Source organism: Balaenoptera acutorostrata, chromosome 10, assembly GCF_949987535.1.
Source record: "Balaenoptera acutorostrata chromosome 10, mBalAcu1.1, whole genome shotgun sequence".
Taxonomy (NCBI): domain Eukaryota; kingdom Metazoa; phylum Chordata; class Mammalia; order Artiodactyla; family Balaenopteridae; genus Balaenoptera; species Balaenoptera acutorostrata.
In genome coordinates this window covers 46,438,818-46,464,801 of record NC_080073.1, presented here as the reverse complement: position 1 = coordinate 46,464,801, position 25,984 = coordinate 46,438,818, and the positions used below count along the sequence as shown (strand labels likewise).

Sequence of the window (25,984 nt, the reverse complement as noted above, 5' to 3'; positions counted from 1 at the left end):
GACCGGGAAAAGCCGGGCCGACTGCTGATGCGCGAGGTGGGGCAGAAGCCGGTTGGAGCCTGCGACGTTGTGCCGTTGTCTGTAAGTGATGCATGCCGGGCTTTTGGGAGCGGGGGATGCCGGGCCTTGGGATGGGAAGAAGTGAGGCCGCGCTGGGCCCGGCTGAGAGCACCTTGGGAGGGTTGGGAGTCGCAGGGCTGGGAGTGGGGGCGATGCCTGGGCTGAAAGGGGCAAAGTCTGGTTGGCGGGGCTCAGGCCCCACCTCGCGGTGCAGGGGAGGCGGGTGAGGGCGTATGGAGCCTATGAGGGGGATGCAGCAAAGGCTTGAGGAGCGAAGCCTCGCGGATGGAGCTGGGGAGGGACGGGGCTGGGGCCGACTTCGGGGAACTCGTAGAGCGGGGTGGGTGAGGAGGGATTGAGAGGGCGGGCGCTCTGGCCATGGAGTCCTGACAAGGTCACAAGAAGAGAGAGGGGAGGAAAGTTGAAGGGTTGAGAGGAGGGCGTAAAACCAAACGACCTTCCTGCCATCGGCTTCATCTTCTCCCCGGGCCGCTATTCCCTTCCACCTTTGGCGACCCTCTTCGGCCCTAGGGAGGTAAAAAGGACCCGGGCATGTATCAAGCATCTCTGACGTAATTTACATTTCTCCCTAAAAAGTAAACCTGCCAGATTAGAAATTACAAAACAGCACGGGATTAGTATTGGGAGCAGCCGAAATGATTCGGCAGGTTTATTCGCCTCTTTTATTATACCGGTGCGGGAAGCAGTTATTTCCCTCTTCGGGGTAATCCCTATGGAAGGAATCTATGCTTTCGGAAGTGCCCAGACCGGTTTGGATGAAAAGTTAGGATGGACTGAAGCGGTACCAGGCCCCAGCATGGCAATCGTATTTGAGTTCTGTATACCAGGGGTTCTCTTCCTTCCCTATGCACCAGAATCTCTTGAAGGGGTCTTCTTAAGATACAGATTCCTTGGGCCCTGCCCCAGACCATCTGAATCAGAATCTTCCGGGGTGGGGCCTTTGCAGCCATTTTAAATAGGTTGACAGGTAACGGATGCAAAAATCAAAATTTGAAACCATTGTTGTTAGATAGTAGTTCCAGTGACCAAAATGACGGGCTGTGAAGATCCTTAAATCTTTTACATTACGTGATGCTGGGCAGCTCCAGTTCCCTTATGCCTCTTCTAGGTTCCCATGCATTTGGAAAGGTCTTCAGTAGTATCTTACCAAGTTTACAGACTACTTCGTGTTTTCCAAACTGGCTTTGAGTATCTGGTTATAGGTGCCTCTTTTTGTACCTGTTCAACTTTCCGACAGAGATCTGGGTCAGCTGCTGCGGGTGGATGAGAAAATGATAATAAAGGAAAATTCAGAAGTGGCGCTAGGGAAAAAAAAATCTTCCAATCACACTTGAAATCGTTAGATGAATTAAGTCACTGGGAAAGAAGGTTCCATTTAATTTTAGGCATGACTGACATTTTTTACAATTCAAAGAAAGAGATGTGGGCTCCTGTTAAGGAGTGGATTTTAAATGTTTTTCAGATTAAATACATACCAGCATTATAAGACAGATGATTTGCCAATATATTGTCAATCAAAAGAACCCACAACTGTGTATCAGGAGAGCTGGGTTCTAATCCTACCCTGCCAGAGATGTATTCCTGTTGTTGAGCAGTTCATTTAACCCTTCATAACCTTTTTTTTTTTGCTTCTGTAAAATAAGCCTATTGGCATGGATTAATAATCTGGGTTTTTACTCTCAAGTTATATGATTTGTACTTACTGACCCTGCTATTTTAAAAGTTAACCATCTTTTATTTAGGTGGCTATAAATCATGAATACTTGGGAAACTTCTAGGTGGTCATTAGGAAGAGAATTATCAAAATCTTTTACTCAGGGAGTGTTACAGATATATATTATGCTAGATATATAATTTGAACCATAGAATAACAAATAACTTTGTGATACGTTGGACTTTTAATATTCCCCTTTATCCTGAAATGTGCACACAAGGTGTTCTGGATCAGAGACAGATTATCATTAGTCACTTGAGACTTAATGACCACATGGTTCCCTCACGCCCTGATTCTTTCCCCAGGGACTACTTTCTGAAAGCCAGATCTAATGTCCTGTCCGAACAAACTGCTGAAAGGTGATCCTCCTCCCTCCTGAAAGGAAGGAGAAGAGAACTTTTGCTCCATTGACCTGTTGGACAGTTAAAGTTATCCAGATGTGAGAGATTAAAGGAAAAACTACCAACTTTCTTGCTTTTAAAGACAATTCCCAAATGACTTCTTAGTTTAGGAATAATTAAGGCAGAGGAAGAAAACATGCTTTTATATATGTAAAAGAAGGTGCTAGTTTTTAAAAGTGGATTGTGGTATATAATGGTTTTGTCTCTTGTGGTTGCAAGGATCCAAGACCTACTCAGGTTATCATGTGTTCTTTCATAGATACAATATAAGAATGAAAAGAAAAATAAGCACTTATGTACATACAGCTTGACATTTTTATTACTGACTCTACAAATGTGTATAATTGTTAGTTTTCACTAAATATTCCTAATTACCTGAGAATAATTTTAATTGTTGAAAATATTACTTTAAAACTTATTCAACAAACATTTTGTGGTATACTTTATGTAATAAGCATCATGCCAGGCTATGGTATAGACACAAGCAGGACAGGTGTAACCTCCTGACTTCAAGGATTCTAGCGAGAAAAACAGTTAAACTTGCATTTATAAGAAAGAGTTATTATAGAGAAGGCATCAGGTCCTATGGGACTGCGTAACCAAAGCACTTACCATAAACTTGGAGAGTCAGAGAAGACTTTCCAGAGAAGGTCAGTTAAGGCAAGAAACCGAAAAATGGGAGGACTTAGCCCAGAAAGAGTATCTGAAGGAAATGAAAAGGGAAGAAACGTTTTAGGCAGAGGAATCAGCTTGTGCAAAGGCTTGGAGGTTTAGAGAGCATCTATAAGAAGTTTAATGTGATTAGAATGTGGGGTTGGTGAGGGAGGTTGACAGAGGATTTGTGATAAAACAAAAGTCTTTGAAACTTTTGCCTTTGGGAAGTTTAGATTGGTTATGAAAGAAACTAATAAACATATTGGCCTAAAATAAATACAGTATTTAATCTTACCATCTAGTACATTTATATAGTATCTTCTTGTTGCTGGTTGTTTTTTATTTTTTTGCCACACAGCGTGGAGGATCTTAGTTCCCTGACGGGGGACTGAACTCATGCCCCCTGCAGTGGAAGTGTAGAGACTTAACCACTGGACCGCCAGGGAAGTCACCATTTATGTAGTATCTTGAAAGCCAATCCCAAATATTTCTCTGAAACTTCCCAAACTTTGTTATCCAAGACATCACACTCCAAATTCTCATTGTCTCTGCTGGCAAAGTGATCACACTCTGGCATGTCTATTTTAAAGAATCTAATTTGTGAAACATTATTTCAGTGTTTTCATTCTATCTCTTCAAATATATAGTGAGCATCCTGAACCTTGAGCTTGTTGAACCTTGTATATAATAAAAGCTCAGAGAAAGGGTTTATTCAATTAGCAGGTAATGGAGCACAATAAAGAAGAGAAAGTCTAGTTCTAATTTCTTCTATCTAGCTGTGTGATATTGTACAACTCATCTGGATTAAGGTTTTCTTCTCTGTCAGATGACAGCATTGGACTCTTCCCAATGAGGATGGGGGCTTGGAGGGACAATTTCACTTTTCAAACTAAGCACTAATCCTCCCCTCTAGAGTTGGATTTTCTTTGAGGACCTTGACTACTACTAAACCCCTTGACTAGCAAAGTGTTGAATGAGAGCTATTATTACTGAAGGGAGTATGATGCACATGAAAAACCCAGAAGCTAAGGTAAGACCATATGGGTAATGGCAGTTAACTTTTGAGTTTACTGTAATTGACATCAATCAGAGACTTGTGCACTTACATACTATGTTTGACTCCCTTTTTTATCTACGCGTAAAGTTTATAGTCTGTTCAGCTCAGTCAGAAGGAAATATGTACATAGTTACTGTGACTAAGGTGAAATTGAATTTGTTATTACTTTATTGTGATGAAATGCCTACTAGCGTCCTGTGTAAGAAAATTGACCAAAAAGGGAGAATGGAGCCTTGGTCCCTTTGTGATAGAAATGAATCTTTTTTTCTGCCCTCTAATTCATATAATCAGGCTAGTATCTTGCCTTTTTTGGTACCACTTAAAGGAATAATCTCATAAAAGAAGTATGCTTTTAACTGCAGAACCTCATGGAAATTCTGTTTCAGGAAGATTCTTCAATCACTATGTCAAGTGACACAGATGTTTCTCTTTCTTCATATGACGAAGGTCAGGGATCTAAACTTATCCGAAAAGCTAGAGAGGCACCATTTGTCCCCATTGGTAAGTTTGACTTTGATGGTCTAATAAGCTATTGTAAGCTTTAACACAGTAGAAGTGTGGTAAACTTGTTTGGTTCATCAAGAATTTCCTGAAAGCATTTATTTTTGAATATATCTTCAGATCTTGAAATATGCTTAGATTGGTATGATGTAGCTCTCATTATAAAAATTCTTCTCTGTGTATTCAGACTTCTTGTTTTAGTGACTTACTTCAGTGAATGTGTTGGGACCTCAAGACTACCATCAGTCTCAATGATTTGCTGGAAGGACTCACTAAGAGTTGTTATACTGACAGTTGTGGTTTATTACAGTCTCTACTATATTAACTGATTGCCTTTGGGGATGGAAGTGAGACAGAGAAGAGTTCCCCTGGCACTCTTAAAGGAATTTATTTACTGGCTTCACAAGCCCACATTTTAAAGATGATCTTAACTTTCTGGATCTGCTACTGTTTGCTTCCAATTGTGGATTTTTAGTTCTGAGGGGGGAAAAATTAAAAATTCAATTTGTATGTTAGCTGGTTAATGGTCTCCTAAAGCATCCTTATAAAAAAAAAATAGAACGTTGATTGATGATAAAATCATCTTGATGCCCCCATGCATCTGACATACTTGTGACTGTCTGTTTTACAGGATTGGCAGGTTTTGCAGCGGTCGTTGCATATGGATTATATAAATTGAAGAGCAGGGGCAATACTAAAATGTCTCTTCACCTGATCCACATGCGTGTGGCAGCCCAAGGCTTTGTTGTGGGAGCAATGACTCTTGGTAGGTTCCTACAGGACATTTCAAATTTGTGGTTCCCCGTTAATGGATTTCTTTGTATATAAAACAAGGTAGATGCTTTTAGCTGACTTTGAAGCAGTTTGCAAATATCATTTATATTCATTTTCACATAAAAACTGAATAAAAATAGTTCAAGTAGTGACATAGTTTTACTGTCTATGATATAATCTTACTAAGGTTTTAAAGAAAGAAAGAAAAGATAGTGCTGCCCATCACTGAGTTTATAATTTCGTTGAAGAGTCTAGATATGTAAATAGGGTTGGTAATAAGATCCATCGTCTGGGAGAGACATGATTGCTGTTTTATTGAGTTTTTGAAGGTGGAAAAGATATTACATGCTTTTATAGACTTTATAATTAATTGACTTTATCTGGTATTTTATAGCAAGAGTAACTCCTTTTAAAGTTGCCAGATAAATATTGATATTTTAACAGTCTGAGCTAGTCATACTGGCCTTGAGATACTTGGGAAATTGTGTAAAAAGAATTTTAGAAATTTGAATTGTTTAAGAAAGCAAGAATGTAAGCAGCCTAGTGCCTTGTTCCCCTTGTAAATATTGTATGCTAGCAAGGGTGCTACTTTTAGCTACTTTATGAACTGTTTTTAATTTTCTAATACTGAAGAAAATATTTAAATGCTTAACTAGCATTCTTTTTCTTTAGGTATGGGCTATTCCATGTATCAAGAATTCTGGGCAAAACCTAAACCTTAGAAGAGGAGATGCTGTCTTGGTCTTGGTGGTGCTTGCTTTAGTTAGACATCTCATATTGAGGTTATATGTTTATGTTGAAAATAAATTCTGTGGGTCGGACAATAACATGGTAATTTGAATATTGGCTTCCTTTCTTGCAGGCTTGATTTGCCTAGCGACTAGTTCACTAGCTAGGTCATTTAGGGGAGTCAGATTAGCACAAAAACATGTCACTTTTAAATGCACTTGATAGTGGTACAATGTCCACCTTCTTAAACTCTTCTGATAAAATTAGTTTTAAAGAGGACAACATGCCAAACCTGAAAATGCTCCCAGTTGCTGCAGAATATCATATGCTTTTGATGTAATGTAGGAATCCTATTTACCCCAGTTAATTTAACTCTTTCTGACTGCCTTGTGGACTGAGTACTGTTTTTAAGGTCTGGTTAGCTCTTGAAGAACCCTTTCAGAACAGTGCACAGAATACAACATTATAAACCTCCCAGCAACTATGTGTGTGTTTTGGTAACAGCTGCTTTGAAGTAGTATCTGTTTCAGAATCATAGTTGTAAACATGAGAATAACTTAACTGTAGATCCCCATTTAGCTGTTTTGTAATTGCAGAATTATAGTTTGCTGCTGTTATATTAGAATAATTTTTAAATGGCATTTTGAAATAGAAGTGTGTATTTTAAGTGCTAATGCAAAGGTAAATGAAAAATACTTTTTAAATGTGTGCAGTCTGTTTATTTTCTCTGAAAGAATCATAAATGTTAAATTAAATAAATTGCCTATAATGGAAGTGATTTATGAGCAAGCTGGTTTGGTCAGACATTATACAAACTTTGGTATACTACAGAATGCTTTGTTGTACTTGTGAAATTCTCTTGTCTAACCTGAATTTACATTCCATGGTGATAACGTGGTAAATATAGTGTTATTAAAGTAAGTGAACACATCAAATGTTTTGTATTTATTTCAATTTGGAAACAACTATCATTCTTCAAAGTAGCACAAGTAGTTCCAAGAAAAGAGGGAGAACATTTTATGCCTTTTGTAGGAGCCATAGTTAAAGAGTATTTAACAAACAGGAATAATAGCTAACGTTTATTGAGCATTTACTGTGTGCCACACACTGCTCTAAGCACTTTTCATGTATAATGTCATTTAAGTTTCCTAACAACCCTAAGAAGTAGGAGCTATGATCCTCCTTTCAGGGAGGAGGAGACTGAGGCATGAATAGTTTTAAGTAATTAACCCAAGGTCACATAAGCTAGAGAAGGTTGTAGGTTTGGGACTAGAACCTGGGCAGTCAAGCAGTAGATGCCAACAGAGACTTGAAATGTTGGCCTTTGTGAAGTTAATGCTGGGTGGCAGCGGTTATCATAAATTAGTACTGTTAGACAAGAGGGTACGGCATGGTCTTGGCTCACCGCTCCACTGACTATATAACCTGGACCAATCAAGGTTTTCTCAGTTTTCTGCTAGTTAGAAATGAGAGATTGGACTACATAATTTCTATAGTCCTATCTAGTTTATAGATCATTACATGGGTCTATGGGAAATGTGCTTTAAAAATATAAGCTATTGGGCTTCCCTGGTGGCGCAGTGGTTGAGAATCTGCCTGCCAATGCAGGGGATACGGGTTCGAGCCCTGCTCTGGGAAGATCCCACATGCTGCGGGGCGACTAGGCCTGTGGGCCACAATTGCTGAGCCTGCGTGTCTGGAGCCTGTGCTCCGCGGCGGGAGGCCACGACGGTGGGAGGCCCGCACACCGTGATGAAGAGTGGCCCCCGCTTGCCGCCACTAGAGAAGGCCCTCGCGCAGAAACGAAGACGCAACACAGCCATAAATAAATAAATAAATAAAAATTGTTAAAAAAAAGAGTAAAACCTTTAAAAAAAAAAAAAAAATATATATATATATATATATAAGCTATTACTAGGAACTCTTCTCAGCCTCCAGTAGGCACTATAGGAGTTGCTTGTAGGCAGTCCTAACAATTATTTCATGAAGGATAAGCCTCCTATAGAAGAACAAATTTGTGAACAAGTTTCAGAAGCTCTTTCTGATGGATGAGTACATTATTGATTTTGTTAAATAAATACTAATTTGAGAGAAATTGATCTAGACAAATGCCAGAGGACAGAAGAACAGGAGCAAAATGTTGAGACTGTAGTGAGCATATTAAGTGATCAGGAGACAATAAGTAAGGGTGCTTGCCTGAAGAAGACAGTGGTAAATTAGGGTGGATGAATAGGCTGGCATCAGATTATGGAAGTTATTAAAAGTGGCTCAAGTGGATGTAACACTACTTTTTATTGAGTCAGACCTGGGTTCATGGTTTTGCCATTTAGGAGCCAAGTAGCCATGGTTTCCTCATCTGTAAAGTGAGGACAATGTCAGTGGCCTAGGGTTGCTGGGAAGATAAAATGCAATGGTGAACATAAAAGGGCTTAGCATAGCACCTGATGCATTAGTAATCTCTGAATGGTTGCTGTTAACCACTGTTACTGTTAGGCTTGGGAATGTGGCATCACAGAAGGTGTGTGAGCCCTCCTCTCACAACTTACAGTCTAGCAGAGAAGGCTGGCATTAGATCAGTGATTTCGAAAAGCATGATAAATACTAGGTACAGGATGCGGCAGACTGGGGGACCTAACCCAGGGCTGGAGTCAGAGAAGGTATCCCCAAGGAAGTGATGTTCTAACTTAAGATGATTTTTCATCTTAAGTTAAAACATCATCTTAAGACACTGATGAAAGAAATTAAAGATGATACAAACAGATGGAGAGATATACCATGTTCTTGGATTGGAAGAATCAACACTGTGAAAATGACTATACCACCCAAAGCAATCTACAGATTCAGTGCAATGGCTATCAAATTACCAATGGCGTTTTTTACAGAACTAGAACAAAAAAATCTTAAAATCTGTATGGAGACACAAAAGACCCCGAATAGCCAAAGTGGTCTTGAGGGAAAAAAACGGAGCTGGAGGAATCAGACTCCCTGACTTCAGACTATACTACAAAGCTACAGTAATCAAGACAATATGGTACTGGCACAAAAACATATATAGATCAGTGGAACAGGATAGAAAGCCCAGAGGGAAACCCACACACCTATGGTCAACTAATCTATGACAAAGGAGGCAAGGATATACAATGGAGAAAAGACAGCCTCTTTAATAAGTGGTGCTGGGAAAACTGGACAGCTACATGTAAAAGAATGAAATTAGAACACTTCCTAACACCATACACAAAAATAAACTCAAAATGGATTAGAGACCTAAATGTAAGACCGGACACTATAAAACTCTTAGAGGAAAACATAGGAAGAACATTCTTTGACATAAGTCACAGCAAGATCTTTTTTGATCCACCTCCTAGAGTAATGGAAATAAAAACAAAAATAAACAAATGGGACCTAATGAAACTTAAAAGCTTTTGCAAAGCAAAGAAAACCATAAACAAGACGAAAAGACAACCCTCAGAATGGGAGAAAATATTTGCAAACGAATCAACAGACAAAGGATTAATCTCCAAAATATATAAACAGCTCATGCAGCTCAATATTAAAAAAAACAAACACCCCAATCCAAAAATGGGCAGAAGACCTAAATAGACATTTCTCCAAAGAAGACATACAGATGGCCAAGAAGCCCATGAAAAGCTGCTCAACATCACTAATTATTAGAGAAATGCAAATCAAAACTACAATGAGGTATCACCTCACACCAGTTAGAATGGGCATCATCAGAAAATCTACAAACAAATGCTGGAGAGGGTGTGGAGAAAAGGGAACCCTCTTGCACTGTTGGTGGGAATGTAAATTGATACAGCCACTATGGAGAACAGTATGGAGGTTCCTTTAAAACTAAAAATAGAATTACCACATGACCCAGCAATCCCACTACTGGGCATATACCCTGAGAAAACCATAATTCAAAAAGACACATGCACCCCAATGTTCACTGCAGCACTATTTACAATAGCCAGGACATGGAAGCAACCTAAATGCCCGTCGACAGACGAATGGATAAAGAAGTTGTGGCACATACATACAATGGAATATTACTCAGCCATAAAAAGGAATGAAATTGAGTCATCTGTAGAGATGTGGATGGATCTAGAGGCTGTCATACAGAGTGAAGTAAGTCAGAAAGAGAAAAACAAATATCGTATATTAACGCATATATGTGGAACCTAGAAAAATGGTACAGATGAACCGGTTTGCAGAGCAGAACTTGAGACACAGATGTAGAGAACAAACGTATGGACACCAAGGGGGGAAAGCAGTGGGGGTGGTGGTGGGATGAATTGGGAGATTGGGATTGACATATATACACTAATATGTATAAAATGGATAACTAATAAGAACCTGCTGTATAATAAAATAAAATTCAAAACTTCAAAAAAAAAAAAAAAGAATAAGTAGGTTTTTGTATTTTTATATTCAGGATCCTGCTATTCCCGGAAAAAAGTATCAGCCTATTTCTAGTTAACGAGCAATAGTGACATCCGGTGGTGACAGCTGGAATTTGACTCCACACATAAATCCCCAAAGTACCCTCTGCTTCTGTACCACGGAGTCAGAACTTTGGAGTAGAGGACTGGTCATGCAGACCGCGCCTCTTGCCTCACCAATGAGGAAACACTGCTCAGAGTTTCAGGAACTTGAAATTTAGGCTCTACCCCCATTAAATTTACAGCCCATCAAAACAAAGGCCAGAACAAAGCTGAATGAACATAAAGTATTTTAAAGTTCTCATGTGTCAAATAGTGGAACTGCCAATTATTTATATACTTAATCCTGTTTGAAAGCTCTTCAAATTGAACGGGAAATTGGAGAAAGGAAACCAAACATGCACCAACCGTGACTTGATTACCACTTTCTTAGTGAATGATTTACCTGCTATAAGTTCATGTAACAGCCACTACTACTCATGCATCCTGGCTTTATTCTTAGATAAAGAGAGCCTACTTTCCCCTTCGTCACTGAAATGGGGCAAAATAATTTGTTCTTAGCAAGACGAAAGTTAGGAAATTTTCTCCTAAATTCAGCAGTGATAAATAGTTCCAGAGTGGAGGCCAGCATCCAGTTGGTCCCCTCAGAGGAACCCAGGAACAGGTCCCCTCTGTAGTATCCTGAGCTGCTTATAACATTGGTGTTAGGTCTTTTTCCTGTCCCCAGTGTAACTCTGAAGTGTCACAGAGTGACTAAAAGTTTACAACATGAGGTAGAAATGCCATCATCATACCTTTCGGCTAGAGCCCTATGACCTAAACTCAGCTTATCTGCAGCTATACTTACTGTCTTCCCCACTGGTGCTCCTTCTGAGATCACCCGTTCCTGTCAGGGATCTCCATCTCACACATGTCACACCCTGGGCTCAAACTCAGAAGTGTCTTTCCTTCCTCCTGTTCATTTATCACTATAAAGCCAGTCACCAAGCTCTGCCATTTTTCATAAGCAGAGTCCTTCATCACTCAGATTTGCTCTTTTCTTTTCCTTGTTGCCTAGGCCCTTCACCTCCTGTCCTGCCACCTAGCTCAAGCAGAGCCACTGATGCAAAGGCCCTGTGCTCACCACTGCCCCTGACACCTCTGCTTGGACTCTAGTCCTTTCCTGAATGTTCCTCCTTCCTGACAATTCAGTGCACTCCTTAAAGACCCAACCCAATTCTACTTTTGGTGAACTCTGAACTCTCCCAGGCCATGGTGAACTTTACCTTTTTACAAATCTTGCTATATTTGAGTTTAAAACACAATGCGTGTTCCACTATGGTAACACTTTGTATAGTGCTTTGCTGTATATAAAGTGCTTTAACACTCTTTAAAGTCCCTCACAAAAAATGAAGTATGTATTATCCTGACTTTTTCAATGTGGAAAGCTGCAATTTACTCAAGTCCACACAACTGAAAAGTGACAGAGCTGGGACCCAAATCCAGAACTTGAGACCCCTGGTCTCATGGAAAGACTGCATGATGGAACAGAAGGCAGGTACATAAAATCATGCCTGTCCAAGAAATACTTGTTCTCCCTTCCCTTCATTTCCACCTTCCACTGCACACACATGCACACGTACTCCCCACTTAGGTCCCAAATCCAATACTTTTTTCCAATATACTGTAGCTGCTTTATCCTCAGGTTTTTTTTTTTTTTTTTTTTTTTTTTTTGTTTATACCAGCTTTATTAATAATTGCCAAAACTTGGAAGCAGCTAAGATGTCCGTCAAGAGGTGAATGGATAAACAAACTGTGGTACATTCAGACAATGGAATCTACTTAAGTGATAAAAAGAATGAACTACCAAACCATGGAAAGACATGGAAGAACCTTAAATGCATATTGCTAAGTTAAAGAATCCAGTCTGAAAAGGCTACATATTGAATGATTCCAACCATATGACATTCTGGAAAGGGCAAAACTATGGAGACAGTAAAAAGATCAGTGGTTGCCAGGGCCTCAGAGAGAGGGAGGGTGGGAGGAATGGATAGATGGAGTACAGGAGACTTTTAGGGTGGTGAAATTATCCTTTATGATACTGTAATGGTAGAGACATGACATTATACATTTTTCAAAAGCTATAGAATGTACAACTCAAAGAATGAACCCTAATGTAAACTATGGATGTTAATAACAATGTACCATAATTTATACTTAATTGCCAAAACTTTCATTAATTGTAAAAATTTACCGCACTAATTTAAGATGTTATTAACAGGAGAAACTGGTTGAGTGGTGGTATGAGGTGGTGAAGTTGGGAAGTGAATGTATCCTCAGGTTTTTTCATATATAAAAATCCTCAGTCAGTATTTGTTTTGGTCTTTATATAAGAAGGAAGCTGAGTGGATGCAACTAGAGATTATCATACTAAGTAAAGTCAGAAAGAGAAAGACAAATACCATATGATATCACTTATGTGGAATCTAAAATATGACACAAATGAACCTATGAAACAGAAACAGACTTACAGACATAGAGAACAGACTGGTGGTTGCCAAGGAGAAGGGGGTTGAGGGAGGGATGGAGTGGGAGGTTGGGGTCAGCAGATGTAAACCTTTGTATATAGAATGGATAAACAACAAGGTCCTACTGTATAGCACAGAGAACTATATGCAATATCCTATGATAAACCATAATGGAAAAGAATATTTTAAAAAGGAATGTATATATGTATAAATGAATCACTTTGCTGTACAGCAGTAATTAACAGAACATTGTAAATCAACTATACTTCAACTAAAAAAAAAAAAAAAGGAAGCTGCGGAGATTCCCACATAACCATGGTCTTACTGTGGAGGCAGTAAATTAAAACTAGTAAGTACACAAGGCATTGGAGACCTAATCACCAGGGGAGAAACCAGTTATCACTGAGACAAGGTGACTTTCATCCAAGTGTTTTGAAAGACCATGATGTGAGCCAAGAGTGAAACTGAGAAATTTGGGGGGAAAATAGAAAATATATTACTAATCCATTATTCTTGGAGGAGAGCCACGGTAGATCTCAGCCATCAGAGAGGTCCCTTGGGACTAAGGACTAATGAATCTTGGCAGAACATTGAGTCTTCTAATATACAAACACGTCTTAGACAAAATTGCTCCATGGATAAAATAGGACTTGACCATAGTCAAAATGGTGTTAAGTTAAAAGGCAGAGTGTGCGGGGAGCAGGGGAGTCTGAGAGGCTGGCGGCCAAAAAAGAAAGCCCAAATCCATGGGGAGATGAAGAGGCAGAACTGGCAGTGCGTATCCAGCACCTTTTAGCGAGAAGGAACTTGAACCTGGAGACAACAGACAATTTTTATCTATGGGTGCTTCTGACTGTGAAGTAGAATGTTTAACAAGGCTTAACCCTGGGTCAAAAATATTTCAATGCAGTTTGCTTCTGTTTGCTCTGAATCGCTCACAATATCTTTCTGATGAATCTTTTGGCTTCATGGGTGTCTGATTCTGGGAAAGGAGGAGCTCTGGATATGGGGCACAATCCCATAGTGTACACTAGTGCCTTAGTGTTCTTGTTTACACGTTAATCACTTAATACCATGGCTGGCATAAGTCTGGTCCCAAGAGACATTTCTGGTTTAATAACCGAATTAGATTTTGGACCTGCAAAGCTGAGGTCCATTAAGAGGAGAGCCCTGAAATGGGGAGAGCCAAATGGAGCCTTGGTTTTAAGCTGCAGCAAAGCTTACTTCCATTTTGAGGCAAAACAGCTAAGTCTGTATAATGCATGACAGCTGAAGAGCATTTCAGTTTACAAAGCACTTTCGTGACCTATTTGTTATCACGGGAATAAATTTACTGTTGCTATTTTAAGAAGAAAGTTGGGATTTGTGACTTGACTAATGTCAGAGAGGTAAAGCCTAGGTATTCTTACTTCTGACAGACTTTAGTCAATTCAATTTTGCTTCTCATAGTAAGAGTAGAATCACTAACTGCTTATGTTATATTTACTTATTTGTGGGAGAGAGAATATTATTTCAGTGAAGGGAAATCTATTTGGTGATCTTATCATCTTAAAAAAGATAAAGGTCCCAGTTTAAAGTTGGAGCTACATTAAACTGTGGGAAGGATGTAATTTAGCGATTAGAAAAAAGAGCAGTTAGACCCAAACAAATATGCTCAACTGATTAAAAAAATTTTTTTACTATAAAATATACATAGCAATTTACTATTTTAAGCATTTTTAAGTGTACAGTTCAGTGGCACTAAGTATATTTAAAATGCTATGCAGAGTCCGCCCTTGGGGCCCCGTGCTTATCTGAGCCGTGTGGATGACAGGCTCTTGGTGCTCCAGCCAGGCGTCAGGGCTGTGCCTCTGAGGTGGGAGAGCCAACTTCAGGACACTGGTCCACAAAAGACCTCCCAGCTCCACGTAATATCAAACGGTGAAAATCTCCCAGAGATCTCCATCTCAACACTAAGACCCAGCTCCACTCAACGACCAGCAAGCTACAGTGCTGGACACCCTATGCCAAACAACTAGCAAGACAGGAACACAACCCCACCCATTAGCAGAGAGACTGCCTAAAATCATAATAAGGTCATAGACACCCCAAAACACACCACCAGACGCGGTCCTGCCCACCAGAAAGACAAGATCCAGCCTCATCCACCAGAACACAGGCACTAGTCCCCTCCACCAGGAAGCCTACACAACCCACTGAACCAACCTTAGTCACTGGGGGCAGACACCAAAAACAACGGGAACTACGAACCTGCAGCCTGCGAAAAGGAGACCCCAAACACAGTAAGTTAAGCAAAATGAGAAGACAAAGACACCGCAGATGAAGGAGCAAGATAAAAACCCACCAGACCTAACAAATGAAGAGGAAATAGGCAGTCTACCTGAAAAAGAATTCAGAATAATGATTGTAAAGATGATCTAAAATCTTGGAAATAGAATGGAGAAAATATAAGAAACGTTTAACAAGGACCTAGAAGAACTAAAGAGCAAACAAACAATCATGAACAACCCAATAAATGAAATTTAAAATTCTCTAGAAGGGATCAATAGCAGAATAACTGAGGCAGAAGAACGGATAAGTGACCTGGAAGATAAAATAGTGGAAATAGCTACTGCAGAGCAGAATAAAGAAAAAAGAATGAAAAGAATTGAGGACAGTCTCAGAGACCTCTGGGACAGCATAAAACACACCAACATTTGAATTATAGGGGTCCCAGAAGAAGAAGAGACAAAGAAAGGGACTGAGAAAATATTTGAAGAGATTATAGTTGAAAACTTCCCTAATATGGGTAAGGAAATAGTTAATCAAGTCCAGGAAGCACAGAGAGTCCCATACAGGATAAATCCAAAGAGAAACACGCCAAGACACATATTAATCAAACTATCAAAAATTAAAGACAAAGAAAAAATATTAAAAGCAGCAAGGGAAAAACAACAAATAACATACAAGGGAATGCCCATAAGGTTAACAGCTGATCTTTCAGCAGAAACTCTGCAAGCCAGAAGGGAGTGGCAGGACATATTTAAAGTGATGAAAGGGAAAAACCTACAACCAATATTACTCTATCCAGAAAGGATCTCGTTCAGATTTGATGGAGAAATTGAAACCTTTACAGACAAGCAAAAGCTAAGAGAATTCAGCACCACCAAACCAGCTTTACAACAAATGCTAAAGGAACTTCTCAAGGCAGGAAACACAAGAGAAGGAAATGACCTACAATAACAAACCCAAAACAATTAAGAAAATGGTAATAGGAACATACATATCGATAATTACCTTAAAAGTAAATGGATTAAATGCTCCAACCAAAAGACATAGACTGGCTGAATGGATAAAAAAACAAGACCCGTATATATGCTGTCTACAAGAGACCCACTTCAAACCTAGGGACACATACAGACTGAAAGTGAGGGGATGGAAAAAGATATTCCATGCAAATGGAAATCAAAAGAAAGCTGGAGTAGCAATCTCATATCAGACAAAATAGACTTTAAAACAAAGACTATTACAGGAGACAAAGAAGGACACTACATAATGATCAAGGGATCAATCCAAGAAGATATAACAATTGTAAATATTTATGCACCCAACACAGGAGCACCTCAATACGTAAGGCAAATACTAACAGCCATAAAAGGGGAAATCGACAGTAACACAATCATAGTAGGGGACTTTTAACACCCCACTTTCACCAATGGACAGATCATCCACAATGAAAATAAATAAGGAAACACAAACTTTAAATGATACATTAAACAAGATGGACTTAATTGATATTTATAGGACATTCCATCCAAAAACAACAGAATACACTTTCTTCTCAAGTGCTCATGGAACACTCTCCAGGATAGATCATATCTTGGGTCACAAGGCAAGCCTTGGTAAATTTAAGAAAATTGAAATCGTATCAAGTATCTTTTCTGACCACAACGCTATGAAACTAGATATGTTACAGGAAAAAATCTGTAAAAAATACAAACACATGGAGGCTAAACAATACACTACTTAATAACCAAGAGATCACTGAAGAAATCAAAGAGGAAATAAAAAAATACCTAGAAACAAATGACAATGAAAACATGACCCAAAACCTATGGGATGCAGCAAAAGCAGTTCTAAGACGGAAGTTTATAGCAGTACAATCCTACCTTAAGAAACAAGAAACATCTCAAATAAACAACCTAACCTTACACCTAAAGCAATTAGAGAAAGAAGAACAAAAAACCCCCAAAGTTAGCAGAAGGAAAGAAATCATAAAGATAAGATCAGAAATAAATGAAAAAGAAATGAAGGAAACGATAGCAAAGATCAATAAAACTAAAAGCTGGTTCTTTGAGAAGATAAACAAAATTGATAAACCATTAGCCAGACTCAGCAAGAAAAAAAGGGAGAAGACTCAAGTCAATAGAATTAGAAATGAAAAAGGGGAAGTAACAACTGACACTGCAGAAATACAAAGGATCATGAGAGATTACTACAAGCAACTATATGCCAATAAAATGGACAACCTGGAAGAAATGGACAAATTCTTTAAAATGCACAACCTTCCGAGACTGAACCAGGAAGAAATAGAAAATATGAACAGACCAATCACAAGCACTGGAATTGAAACTGTGATTTAAAATCTTCCAACAAACAAAAGCCCAGGACCAGAGGTCTTCACAGGCGAATTCTATCAAACATTGAGAGAAAAGCTAACACCTATCCTTCTCAAACTCTTCCAAAATATAGCAGAGGGAGGAACACTTCCAAACTCATTCACCCTGATACCAAAACCAGACAAAGATGTCACAAAAATGAAAACTACAGACCAATATCACTGATGAACATAGATGCAAAACTCCTCAACAAAATACCAGCAAACAGAATCCAACAGCACATTAAAAGGATCATACACCATGATCAAGTGGAGTTTATCCCAGGAATGCAAGGATTCTTCAATATATGCAAATCAATCAATGTGATACACCATATTAACAAACTAAAGGATAAAAACCATATGATCATCTCAATAGATGCAGAGAAACCTTTCAACAAAATTCAACACCCATTTATGATAAAACCCTCCAGTAAGTAGGCATAGAGGGAACTTACCTCAACATAATAAAGGCCATATATGACAAACCCACAGCCAACATCGTCCTCAATGGTGAAAAACTGAAACCATTTCCACTAAGATCAGGAACAAGACAAGGTTGCCCACTCTCACCACTATTATTCAACATAGTTTTGGAAGTTTTAGCCACAGCAATCAGAGAAGAAAAAGAAATAAAAGGAATCCAAATCAGAAAAGAAGAAGTAAAGCTGTCACTGTTTGCAGGTGACATGATACTATACATAGAGAATCCTAAAGATGCTACCAGAAAACTACTAGAGCTAATCAATGAATTTGGTAAAGTAGCAGGATACAAAATTAATGCACAGAAATCTCTTGCATTCCTATACACTAATGATGGAAAATCTGAAAGTGAAATTAAGAAAACACTCCCATTTACCACTGTAACAAAAAGAATAAAATACCTAGGAATAAACCTACCAAAGGAGACAAAAGACCTGTATGCAGAAAACTATAAGACACTGATGAAAGAAATTAAAGATGATACAAATAGATGGAGAGATATACCATGTTCTTGGATTGGAAGAATCAACACTGTGAAAATGACTATACTACCCAAAGCAATCTACAGATTCAATGCAATCCCTATCAAACTACCACTGGGATTTTTCACAGAACTAGAACAAAGAATTTCACAATTTGTATGGAAACACAAAAGACCCCGAATAGCCAAAGCAATCTTGAGAAAGAAAAACGGAGCTGGAGGAATCAGGCTCCCAGACTTCAGACTATACTACAAAGCTACAGTAATCAAGACAGTATGGTACTGGCACAAAAACAGAAACATAGATCAATGGAACAGGATAGAAAGCCCAGAGATAAACCCACGCACATATGGTCACCTTATCTTTTTTTTAAATTTATTTATTATTTATTTTTTTTTATTTTTAGCTGCGTTGGGTCTTCGTTGCTGCGCACGGGCTTTTCTCTAGTCGTGGCGAGCAGGAGCTTCTCTTGTTGCGGAGCACGGGCTCTAGGCATGCGGGCTTAGCAGTTGTGGCTCACGGGCTCCAGAACGCAGGCTCAGCAGTTGTGGCACACAGGCTTAGTTGCTCCGCGGCATGTGGGATCTTCCCGGACCAGGGCTCGAACCCATGTCCCCTGCATTGGCAGGCGGATTCTTAACCACTGCACCACCAGGGAAGTCCTGGTCACCTTATCTTTGATAAAGGAGGCAAGAATATACAATAGAGAAAAGACAGCCTCTTCAATAAGTGGTGCTGGGAAAACTGGACAGCTACATGTAAAAGAATGAAATTAGAACACTCCCTAACACTATACACAAAAATAAACTCAAAATGGATTAAAGACCTAAATGTAAGGCCAGACACTATCAACCTCTTAGAGGAAAACATAGACAGAACACTGTATGACATAAATCACAGCAAGATCCTTTTTGACCCACCTCCTACAGAAATGGAAATAAAAACAAAAATAAACAAATGGGACCTAATGAAACTTAAAAGCATTTGCACAGCAAAGGAAACCATAAACAAGATGAAAAGACAACCCTCAGAATGGGAGAAATATTTGCAAATGAAGCAACTGACAAAGGATTAATCTCCAAAATTTACAAGCAGCTCATGCAGCTCAATATCAAAAAAACAAACAACCCAATCCAAAAATGAGCAGAAGACCTAAATAGACATTTCTCCAAAGAAGATATACAGATTAACAACAGACACATGAAAGAATGCTCAACATCATTAATCATTAGAGAAATGCAAATCAAACTACAGTGCGATATCATCTCACACCAGTCAGAATGGCCATCATCAAAAAATCTACAAACAATAAATGCTGGAGAGGGTGTGGAGAAAAGGGAACCCTCCTACACTGTTGGTGGGAATGTAAATTGATACAGCCACTATGGAGGTTCCTTAAAAACTAAAAATAGAACTACCATACGACCCAGCAATCCCACTACTCGGCATATACCCTGAGAAAACCATAATTCAAAAAGAGTCATGTACCACAGTGTTCATTGCAGCTCTATTTACAATAGCCAGGACATGGGAGCAACCTAAGTGTCCATCGACAGATGAATGGCTAAAGAAGATGTGGCACATATATACAATGGAATATTACTCAGCCATAAAAAGAAACGAAATTGAGTTATTTGTAGTGATGTTGATGGACTTAGAGTCTGTCATACAGAGTGAAATAAGTCAGAAAAAGATAAACAAATACCGTATGCTAACACATATATACGGAATCTAAAAAAAGGAAAAAAAAAAAAGGTCATGAAGAACCTAGGGGCAAGAAGATGGGAATAAAGACACAGACCTACTAGAGAATGGACTTGAGGACACAGGGAGGGGGAAGGGTAAGCTGGGACGAAGTGAGAGAGTGGCATGAACATATATACAGTACCAAATGTAAAATACATAGCTAGTGGGAAGCAGTCGCGTAGCACAGGGAGATCAGCTAGGTGCTTTGTGACCAGCTAGAAGGGTGGGATAGGGAGGGTGGGAGGGATGGAGACATAAAAGGGAAGAGATATGGGGATATATGTATATGTATAACTGATTCACTTTGTTATAAAGCAAAAACTAACACACCATTGTAAAGAAATTATACTCCAATAAAAACATTTAAAAAAATGCTATGCAACCATTACCATCATCTGCCTCCAGAACCTTTTCATCATTCCAAACAGAAACTTCAGAGTCTTTAATAATAACTCCCCATTTCCCTCTTCCCCTGTTCCCTGGCAATCTCTATTCTAGGAACCTAATATAAGTGGAATCATACAATAGTTGTCCTTTTGTGTCTGGCTTATTTCACTTAGCATAATGTTTTCAAGGTTCATCCATGTTGTAGCATGTATCGGTACTTCATTCCTTTTTATGGCTGAATAATATTCCATTTAATGGATAATACCACATTTTGTTTATCCATTCATCTACAGATGGACATGTGGATTGTTTCCACCTTTTGGCTATTGTGAATAGTGCTACTATGGACATTGGTGTACAAGCATCTGTTTGCTTTCATATTTTGGGCATATACGCAGAAGTGAATTTCTGGATCGTACTCTATGTTTAAATTTTTGAGGAACTGCCAAACTTTTCTACAGCGGCTGCACCATTTTACACTCTCACCAGCAATGCATACGGGTTCCAATTTTTCCACATCTTGGACAACACTTTTTATTTTCCATTTTTTTAATAACAGCCATCCTAATGGGTATGGAGTGGTATCCCACTGTGGCTTTGATTTGCATTTCCTTAATGGCTAGTAATGTTGAGCATCTTTACATGTGCTTATTAGCTATATGTATATCTTCTTTGGAGGAATCTCTTCAAGTCCTTTGCCCATTTTTGAACTGGGTTGTTTTTTGTTGCTGTTTCTGAATTTACACAACTGATTTTTGACAAAGGTTCAAAAGTAATTCAGTTGAGGAAGGATACCTTTCAATAAATACTGCTGAAGCAATTGGACAGCCATAGGTCAAAAAAAAAAAAAGAATCTCAATCTAAACCTCACATCTTACATAAAAATTATGCCAAAATAAATCATGAACATAAAACTTTAATGCTTTTAGAATATCACAGGGGGAAATCTTTGGGATCGAGGGCTAGGCAAGGAGTTCTTACACTTGACACCGAAAGAAAGAAATTGGTAAATTGGACCTAGTCAAAATTTAAAATTTTTGTTCTGTGAAAACCCATGTGAAGAGAAAAGGCAAGCTACAGAATGGGAGAAAATATTTGCAAACTACAATCCAACAAACGATTAATATCTAGAATGTATAAAGAATTCTCAAAAGTCAACAGTTAGAAATTGGGCAAAAGACATAAACAGACACTGCACCAAAGAGCATATACAGATTGCAAATAAGCACCTGAAAAAAATATTCAGTATCATTATCCATCACGCACATTATAACCACAATTAGAAGTCACTACACACCTATTAGAATGGCTAAAATAAAAAATAGTGACAACATCAAACACTGGCAAAGATATGGAGAAAGTGGATCACTCATACACTGCTGGTAGAAATGTAAAATCATACAGCCACTCTACAAAATAGGTTGACGGTTTCTTACAAAACTAAACATGTTATTATCATACAACTGGACTCCTGGGCATCTATCCCAGAAAAATGAGAAGTTAAGTTCCCACAAAAACCTATACATGAATGTTTATATCAGCTTTATCTGTAATAGCCCCAAACTAGAAACAGCCCTGATGTTCTTTGACCGGCAAATGGTTAAACAATTTGTGGTACATCCATACCATAGAAAACTACTCAGCAATAAAAAGGAACAAACTGACACATACAACAACTTGGATGAAGCTCTGGAAAATTATTCTGAGTAAAAAAGTCAGTCCCCTTGGGCTTCCCTGGTGGCGCAGTGGTTAAGAATCCGCCTGCCAATGCAGGGGACATGGGTTCGAGCCCTGGTCTGGGAAGATCCCACATGCCACGGATGCAACTAAGCCCGTGAGCCACAACTACTGAGCCTGTGTGTCTGGAGCCTGTGCTCCGCAACGGGAGAGTCTGCGACAGTGATAGGCCCGCGCACCGCGATGAAGAGTGGCCCCCGCTCTCCGCAACTGGAGAAAGCCCTCGCACAGAAACGAAGACCCAACACAGTCAAAAATAAATAAATTAATTAATTTAAAAAAAAAAAAAGTCAGTCCCCAAAGGTTACATATTATATGATTCCATTTATATAACATTTCTGAAATGACAAAATTTTAGAAATGGAGAACAGATTGGTGGTCACAAGGGATTAGGGCCTTTGGGGGTGGGAAGGGAGGGAAGCGGGTGTGGCTATAAAAGCCCAAGAAGAAGAATTCTTGTGGTGATTTAAGTGTTCAATATCTGAGGATGGTGGTGAATATGCAAGCCTAAGCATGATAAAACTGTATAAAACTAAACACACACACAAATGAATACAAGTAAAATTACCAACGTCAATATTCTGGTTGTGATATTGCATTAGAGTTCTGCAAAATGTGATCTGGTGCCCCACCGTCATGCATGTCTGTGGGTGAATGCTTTATGAGGAAAAGAAGAAAGAAAAACAACCGTGAGATATCTGAAGACTTTCTAATTATAAAGACCTGTATATAGTAGTGACTTAAATTGGTAAGTGTCTTTTAAAAAAAACCAAACATACAAGTGTTTTCCACTTTGAAAATAAACCATGTTCACTATATTCTAAATCCTCTAAAGTGCAAAAATAAAAACACAGCACTGCAATTCCAGTACACGAATACAACCATTTTTAACTTTAATATTTCTATGCATTCTTCCGCAGTCTTGTTTCTGTTCCTAGGGGTTTTTAATTTTTTTTGTTTGTTTTGGCTGCGCCATGCAGGGCATGCGGGATCTTAGTTCCCCGACTAGGGATCGAACCCGAGCCCTGCAGTGGAAGCGCAGAGCCTTAACCATTGGACTGCCAGGTAATTCCCTCCGTTCTTAGTTTTTAAAAATACAACTTCATTTACTTAGCAATTACTATTTCGTGTCCTGCCTTTTTCACTCACCGTCACAAAATAACCTTTTCCCCCGCCACTGTTCCACATTTTCAAAGACATTCTGAATGGCTACGTTAAATTTCATGGTGGGATCATTCACCTTAATTCCCCCCAGCAGGACTGCGGGATACGCATCTCTGCGCAGAACGTTTGGCCCACAAAACTTTTAAAATATGTTCCAGAAGCGGACCACTGGGCCAACTTTAAAGTCTCATACACAAGACGTCCTCATCCGTCAGCCCACCTCGCCTATGTACTTACCGCCTCAACCCGGACCATCTGCGCCTCTGTCCCTTTCCGAACTCCCGGCGCCCTCTTGGTTGCCGTAGACTCGTGAGGACGTCACGCAGCGGCGTGGCTGGTTTCCCTGGTGACGGTTGCCGGGGCAGCGCAATAAGGCGTCTCGAAGAGGTGCCCGAGCTGCTGCAGCCAAAGAAGGCAGCAGCGGCGTGACCACTGTAAGTGCGGGGAAAAGTACAGAAGGGCCCGGGCTGAGCTGGGGGAGCCGGCAGCCACTGGGGCCCTGGCCGGAACCAGGGCTGCACACCTGTGTAAAGATTTATGGAGTTGTACACTCAGGACTTACGCACTTTACTATGTGTAAATTATAATTCAACCTAAAATTATACCTTAGTTAAAAACAGTAATGATGTCTGAGCCCCATTCCTAGGAATTAAGATTTTAAATGGTCCAGGGATGTGCCCCAGCATTGCTATACTTTAGGAACTCCTAGGAGATTCTAATGGTCAGCCAGAGTTGAGAGCCACTGTTTTTAGGGACAGGAAGGAGTCAACTGTTGAATCTGAGTGATGGGGAGAGTATTCTGATGCCATTCGAGGTCTGGTGGCACATTCAGGCATGGGAGGGTGTGGAGAGAGCTGACGCTTAGCTCGGCTCAGCTTTGGCTTTCAGGGGACCTGAAGTGAGGGTGGGTCTTCCAAGCTTCCTCATGGACACATGCAAAGATAAGCAGCCAACTCCAGGCTTGGGTGTTGTAGACAGGGCTGACTATGTGCTGAGCACTCTTGGGAAAGGAGCAGTTTGTGGAATTTGCTTAGGCTCAGGCTTCTTTTCCTACTCCAAGGGCAAGATGGCAGAGGATGAAGGCTCACAGGACACCTTGAGGCTCCAGTTCAGGGCCATGCAGGAGATGCAGCACAGAAGGTTACAGAAGCAGATGGAGAAACGGAAGGAAAAAGAACTTAGCCTCCAAAGCAGAGTTGATGACCAAAAAGAGCCCCTGGAGATCTCTGATGGCCTCAGCGTCCTCCAAGCCGGGGAGCAGAACTCAAAAACCAGCTTTGAGCAGAGGTAAATGCAAGTTTGGACTCTCCCAGGAGCACTGCAGGGAGGTACGGAAGGTGGGGGAGAATGATTGCAGACAGTTCGACAGGCAGGTTGACCAGATGTGTGTTTATCAGCTGAGACCCATAAGTTTTGACACAGAGATTGTTATTGAAGACTCTTGCATTGGATAAAGGGACATAATTTGACATGAAGTGTGTTCAAAAACCACTTTAAGTCAAATGGAAAATTTGAAACTCATCAACGTGTAGTTTATTCACTTGAATTTTCTTACGTAGTCTCTCTTTCGTGAAAAATGTGTTTTGGTTTTTGAGGAGCTGGTTGGCTGGCCCTGATGATTCACAGGTGATCACTACTCCAAACCTCATCTGGAACTGTTCTCCTGTGTCAATTTCCCTTTCCTGACACATAAAGACACATAAACATACCTGTCCTGAAGAAGCAATTTATGGATTCCTTGCTTTTATATGGTTGGTGAAACAGTTGAAAGGAGTCCAGAATCTTCTCATTTTGCTTTAAATTTGCCAATGTCACACAAATGCATTGATTTATATTGGTTGTTAGAAGCAGGAGTCTGGATTGAAACAAAATTCTTTGCTAGTCATTTTGCAAAAAAAAAAAAAAAAAATCACAGCAGTTGTTGAGCTATCTCTTTGCTTCTGGTTTCACCCAGAATCTATCTTCTCCATCTGCAAATTCTACTTTTCATGGTTTCTCGATTTTCACAAGGTTCTACTGAAAAATGCTAATTAGGAAAAAATAAAGATTTCTCAATAATTGAAAAAATTCATACGGCTCCTAAATATTGGCTCTAAGTTAACCCCAGACCTATTCCCAAATGATCTTTCCCCAAGTCAGAGAAACTGGCATTTGTGGAGACTTGAGCTGTTGGTAGAATAACACCAACAATAATAATAGCTGTTAGTTAATAATTACTGTTATCTATAATTTCTGTAACTTATTTACTTCCTGAGCAACTGCCTCTATGGAGCTGGCTCCACGCCTAATGGTAGAAGTGATCACAGACCCGCCAGTCACATGTTTCTCACATTTTAAAGTTCTAAAAAACTGACTTGCAAGACAATTGTAGTATACAAAACTAGCCACCTATTCTGATTTCCTATTGGGTTTACCTGAGACCCAGAGACCTGGTCTCAACTTAAGACTTAGACAATTCCTCTTTCATCTTCTAATATACATACGCAATT

At 39.5% G+C, this 25,984-nt stretch overlaps 2 protein-coding genes and 1 long non-coding RNA gene across 5 annotated transcripts in view; 2 read left to right on the top strand and 1 right to left on the bottom strand.

Annotated features, from left to right (window-relative positions):
* Positions 1-6,689, top strand: HIGD1A (HIG1 hypoxia inducible domain family member 1A). 3 transcript variants are annotated; one of them, XM_057554326.1, is made up of 5 exons: positions 67-81; positions 3,764-3,880; positions 4,294-4,408; positions 5,040-5,174; positions 5,855-6,689. In XM_057554326.1, exons 2-5 carry the CDS (start codon positions 3,824-3,826, stop codon positions 5,902-5,904), a joined length of 357 nt encoding a protein of 118 aa, XP_057410309.1. In that variant the 5' UTR covers positions 67-81; positions 3,764-3,823; the 3' UTR covers positions 5,905-6,689. The 3 variants fall into 3 exon arrangements, with proteins under 3 accessions (XP_007193516.1, XP_057410310.1, XP_057410309.1); XM_007193454.2 differs by lacking the exon at positions 3,764-3,880 and having other exon boundaries at positions 1-81; XM_057554327.1 differs by lacking the exon at positions 3,764-3,880 and having other exon boundaries at positions 39-81; positions 4,298-4,408.
* LOC102998127 (uncharacterized) lies at positions 1,031-25,364 on the bottom strand. Its single transcript, XR_009009432.1, has 4 exons — positions 25,205-25,364; positions 23,733-23,927; positions 2,809-2,899; positions 1,031-1,334 (listed from the first exon to the last, which is right to left on the bottom strand). It is a non-coding gene; the product is annotated as an uncharacterized LOC102998127 (long non-coding RNA).
* The window catches only part of CCDC13 (coiled-coil domain containing 13), a 29,404-nt gene continuing 27,334 nt past the window's right edge, over positions 23,915-25,984 (top strand). Inside the window, exon 1 of the mRNA XM_007193455.2 lies at positions 23,915-24,782. Within this exon, the coding sequence (XP_007193517.2) occupies positions 24,421-24,782 (362 nt within the window). The 5' untranslated portion in view covers positions 23,915-24,420. The remainder of the gene's footprint in view (positions 24,783-25,984) is intronic.